We start from the raw sequence: 5,390 nt of genomic DNA on the forward strand, positions 1-5,390 counted from the left end.
GGTTCCCCACCCTGGGACAGTAGATATAGGTATTCCCATGTGTATTTCATCTATTTTATCTGTAGGAGTTGCTTTACATGTTTAATACAGATGTTCAGTATTTATGAGTTGAAAGTTTTATAAAAATAAAACTTAATGCAAGGCTTCCACTTATCTTATCACTGAAGTGCTGACACACTCTTCAAAACCACTGCATATCAAATATAATGTGTATTAATATGAAGTGTATTGAGGTGCTCAATCCATTGGCCAAACGTAGCCCACAGAGCCAGAGCATCTAGCCCATGGAGCTCCCCACAAGTTGAGAAATTTGGAGGCAGGTGAGTGATGGAAGTTAATCCTGTCACTCTTGTCCATTACCAAATTCGCAATCCCTGCAAAGTAGGTCAGAGCCAGAGCTGAATTCTTGCTTTATCTGTTGTAAAGAAACTCTGCACTTACCTTAAAATCTGCCTTCTGATAACTATAAGTATATGTTTGTGGTTTGTGGAAAACATGTAGGTACCTATTAAGAAAAATATGTGGAACAATTAATTTAAATAGTGTATATTAAAGACAATGCTCCATAGCATAAAGTACTAACTTTTATTTCACGAACGTGCTATAATTAGCTCTCTCTTTTTATGAAACAGAATCAAAAGTGTTTCTTGAAAATGGTTCAACATTTGCAGCTTCATAAAAGATGAATACAATTGATCTCCAGTGAAAGCTGCTGACATTGATTAATATGTTTGTTGCAGTTCCAAGTCTTTCTTGTACATATCAGGCAGGTAGTTTTTTTTTTTGCAAGCAACAACAAACTGAAGTTACCATAAAAGTTTAATACCTAAAAAAAATCACTATAATTACAAAATTCAAAAGTACCCCTAACTGTTCTGATACTTCTTTATATAGTTTGTTAATGTTCCTATGAAATCTATCGGTTTTTACTCATCCTTAGATAATGACTGATATTTCCCCACTGCAATGATTTCGGAGCTCGGTTTGAATGAATCAGTCTCAGTGAACTCAACTTTAATAGAGGGCAGAATTCAACTTAGAGTTCAAGATTTTATATAAAGAAATGTTTTAGCTATTCAAAGTCCTCACTGAAGCTCTGACACATTCTTCAAAACCAACGCATATCAAATATAGTGTGTATTAATATGATGTATATCAGGGATGCTCAACCTCTAGCCTATAGGCCAAATCTGTCCCACAGACTCATACCAACTCGTGGGGCTCCCCACAAGTTGGAAAACTTGATGGCAGGGGAGCAGTGGTAAATACCAACCACTGCCCTCCATTCTTAAATTTCCAAGCCCCGCAAGCAGGTCAGAACCAGAGCTGAATTCTTACTTTAACTGTTATAAAGAAATTCTGCAGGCCATTGCAGAGCCTCACTGACATGCATACAACCCCATCACTGGGTTTGCAAAGGTGTAACTGATTGGGAATTATGTTGATGATGCAAAAGGAGGAATAGAATCCCATTTGTCCTCATTCAGCTGCATAGATTCTATAGTACAAACAGCAGCAAGAGAGGTGAACAACTCGTATTTCCCCTAAAAGAACCTAGTAAGACACTGCGTGCAGACAAGGAACAGATCTGTTGAAAATGAACATGTTTTATATTGTTATTTTTTATAGAACAACTATAATTTTAATTATAAGAAATATAAAATAAAACCTCTGTTCCTTACTGAAAACAACTACAGAAGTCTTCAAAGTTAATCCATGTCTCCCCAGAAACAGGATTCCTTTCTGTCTCAATATCTTCCTGTGATTTATCCACCATCTGGCTGTAAACACAAGTATCAGCTGCTTCTGATGTCTGCGCCACATCATTACTTATAAATTCAGTTAATTCTTCTGCATGGATAAGGGAGAAATAGAATTCAACATGTCAAGGATGTGCAAACTATAGAAATGGGGGTTTTTTGTACTGCAAAGCGCAAAACCTGACAAGATTTTTCTTTCATATATCTGAAATGTTTAAATACAATATAACCAAATAATATATAACCAAGATGCCTGCATCTTGAATTCCTAGCTACCATGTCTCAATGTACAACTATGTTTCGAATAACATACCATGGCGTACCCTGGAACTTCAGCATTTTTTAAACATCCCACTACCCCATGTACACAACAGTAAACACAAAGTCACCTCCATAAGAAAGACAGCAGGCACCTTCTCTTAGGTTTCCTATCTACATACCCAGCAGAAAGCAGAACTAGCAGGAGAGTGAAAAAGAAACCATCCACTGAATTTTGAGCACTAAGATCTGCAATTACTTGGCTTCACCTTTACTATAGTAACAAATTAGAGAGCTAATCAGGATAGTAAAGAAACATATGTGCACAGTTGCTTACAGGCACAGGGCCTGACAGTACTATGTGAACATAACCTTTGGAAAGCTAAACCAAGCACAGGCTAATTCATAGCCAATATATGGACATGAAAATTCCTTTTTGGATTGCTATCAAGGAAAAAACAAATGCCATAATGTGCAATGTACACATTGTATGGTATTCTGCTATTACTAGTAGATAAAGCCAAGGAAGTGTTTAGATTTATGCGTGAACAAAGAAGCCTAAGTGATTATATGCTGTTGGTTTCCATTCTTTATTTGCTCTATACATAGAAGCTTTAGTAAACCCAGATTATCAAACTGATACTTTTCACAATGTCTTGAAGAAGTTATTTTTGCTAAATCAGTTGTTGCTTATCTTGTGCACAAGAAGTGCAATTACCAGCTAACTGCAAGCACACATTTAAAAAATGATTAATAGTAATTAAAATAGATGCAAAGAAGTGCTAAATGTTCAGGAGAATGGAGAGGTGGCCTTACAATGAGAGACTAAAGGAACTGGGCTTGTTTAGTCTAGGAAAGTGATTCTCAGCCAGGGTGCCTTAAGATCCTTTATTTTTATTATCCAGTTTTATTTTGATATGCCACATAGTGTTAGCTAAGTGCCCTCTAGGCATCTTAAAGTTACATTACTTTGGGCAAGGATTATCTTTGAGCTGTGCTAGTTGGCTTGAGCTAACTTCTAGATGTTTACCCGAGATAAAACCACCAATCTACAGTCTTCCAATTTTCTAGGATGCACTGTTCCCAGGATTGACAGCTGGAGACAGACAGGCAACAGGTAGGTGGGGATGAGGTGAGTGGGGAGGGAGGAAAAAAGGGTGAAGGGGATTAGGGGAGCAGGGGGAGACAGGAATGGAGGAGGGAAAAGGGAGTGGATGGGTGGGTAGGGAGCTACCAGGCTACTGCCCCCTTTCCTCCCCAAATTGCCCCCCCGATCCCTGAATGAACTTCTAAATCCCCAGAATGCTCCCTTGCCATCCCAATCGCCTCTTCTGCCCCCACTGGTCCCTCCACTCCCAAATTGCTGCCTTGCCATCCCAATCAGCCCAAGAGTGGTAGAGGCACTGCTGGGGGGGTTCCCCTTCCCTGCCTACTCCTGGGGTCCCTGAAGATTACCTCTGACCCTGTGCAATAAAATCCAGCAGCCCCTGCCAGCCCCTCCAACTGCAGGATGGGTTGGGGGGAGGGGATAAGGGGGGAGGGGCAAGGAGATCTAGAGCAGCTGTGGGGCCTGGTAGTGGCTGGATCTAGGTGTGTGGGGATGGTGCGAGCAGGAGGGAGCCTGGGAGCATGCAGGGAAGGGGAAGCTCCTGATGCTGCTGTGACTACAGTGATTCAGGACTAGAGGAGTCTATTGGTGGGGGGGGGAAGTCAATCCAGGGGTAGGGGACAATTTGGGGGCTAGAAGAGGCATCCATTGGGGGTGGGGGGGAATTCCCCCCTCCTTCTCCCCAGCTTATATTGAGGCTAAAGCATCAGTGAGCAGACACAGAACAAACTTGAAGCCTCTAGCCATTTCCCTGCTGGCTAACCCTTTAGCAGCAGATCTGAACAGTGCATATTAGAGAAGGCATTAACCCCAACGTGTGAGTGATCAACAGCATTTGTTAACTTTAATACATACTAACATTCCTTAGAATTAGCACCTGCTAATGCTAACATGTAATTTCACCCTTAGGTGTCCAAACATGATTCACAGGATAAACCCAGAGATTTCAAATAGGTATTCATGGTATGAAAACAATATATTATTCCCTACAAAAGGAAGGAAAACAAAATAAGAGGAAACTGAGGTTTGTGTTCAGCTTCATGTCCCCTATTTTCCCGTCTCAAATGTTTTCCAGCCAATGAATGTATAGAATTAATTATTATTTCTAATCTCACATATATGAAGACATTGTTATTCAAATAATATGAAAAATAGTCAGCAATATGAGACACACACTTTAGTTCTCTGCATTACTATGTAAGCATAGAAGCATGCCAACTTCATCCACCTTAAAAATGTAATTATATTAATGGTAACCACATCTATTAATTGCATCTCCAGACTGATAAAACTTTAACCCCTACTGAATCACTTTCTGTAATTATAAACAGAAAATCTAGTTGACAGCACACTATTTCAATACATCATATATTTTCTATATATTAAAACATTATTTAATAAAATATTTATTTTGTCAGTTGGAAATTTGATTTTCCCATTATGTTTTTCAGGTTCAGCATCTGGTTGTTTATTTGTGGTCATGTGCTTGGGTGAATAATCAAAGCAACAATTTTCCGCAAGATAGCGGTCAACAAGGTAAATAATGTGATACATCATGCTTCACCAACATATAAATCAAAATACATGAGCTTTCAAGCTAAGCCCTACTAGCAATCAGTATCTGCAGAGAAGCATTAAATCATGAGAATGCAACTATTATACTGTGACAGCTGGGCAGATAAAGCATATACATGTATGTGTATATTAATTTCTGCTTTAGAATCTCAAGAAAGCATAAAAAGTATAATCCTATTCATATTTTCTATTAGGGTCAATTCTTGCCCTAACAAATTGAAAAGCATATGACCTCCTATGCAGATGTCATTTTAGCCAGAACTCTCACTGAGGCACTCTATTTCTACCCAGATTTCTATCAGATTTTCTGTGCTATGCCTGCCAGGCATGAAACAAACTGAAACCTGCCTAGACTTTTTGGAATTAGCTTTTTTCTGGAAATATTCTGGACTTTACTGAGGCTACCACAGTCTTTTCAAATGTCAATATTCAGTTATTACATAAAGCCTGAATCTGTTTTCATAAAGGTCTATGGCAGTTTTGCTATTGATTTTACTAGAAATGGGATCAGGCCCTTTCCCATGACAAAAATGTCTCTCTCCTTAAAAGAGATCAGAGGGAGAGAGAACCGTCTCACAAGATTTTTTTCTCTTTTTTTTAAATCATTAACAAAAAAATCAAATCACATTAAACAAAGCATGTTATGGCTGAAATGCAGGACAAAATGTACCCCAGAAAAACTCTGTAGG

The 5,390-nt window shown here is 38.9% G+C and overlaps 1 protein-coding gene across 5 annotated transcripts in view; it reads right to left on the reverse strand.

The window, feature by feature from the left end:
• ADGB (androglobin) overlaps nt 1–5,390 on the reverse strand; it is a 262,841-nt gene that overhangs the window by 134,185 nt on the left and 123,266 nt on the right. For all 5 annotated transcript variants that reach the window (XM_019550118.1, XM_019550121.1, XM_019550117.1 and 2 more), the window contains 2 exons: nt 1,683–1,851; nt 442–505 (listed from right to left, as the gene is read on the reverse strand). In XM_019550118.1, the coding sequence (XP_019405663.1) occupies nt 442–505; nt 1,683–1,851 (233 nt within the window). The remainder of the gene's footprint in view (nt 1–441; nt 506–1,682; nt 1,852–5,390) is intronic.

This window comes from Crocodylus porosus, unplaced genomic scaffold (genome assembly GCF_001723895.1).
Source record: "Crocodylus porosus isolate Cpor-Errol unplaced genomic scaffold, CroPor_comp1, whole genome shotgun sequence".
Lineage (NCBI taxonomy): Eukaryota > Metazoa > Chordata > Crocodylia > Crocodylidae > Crocodylus > Crocodylus porosus.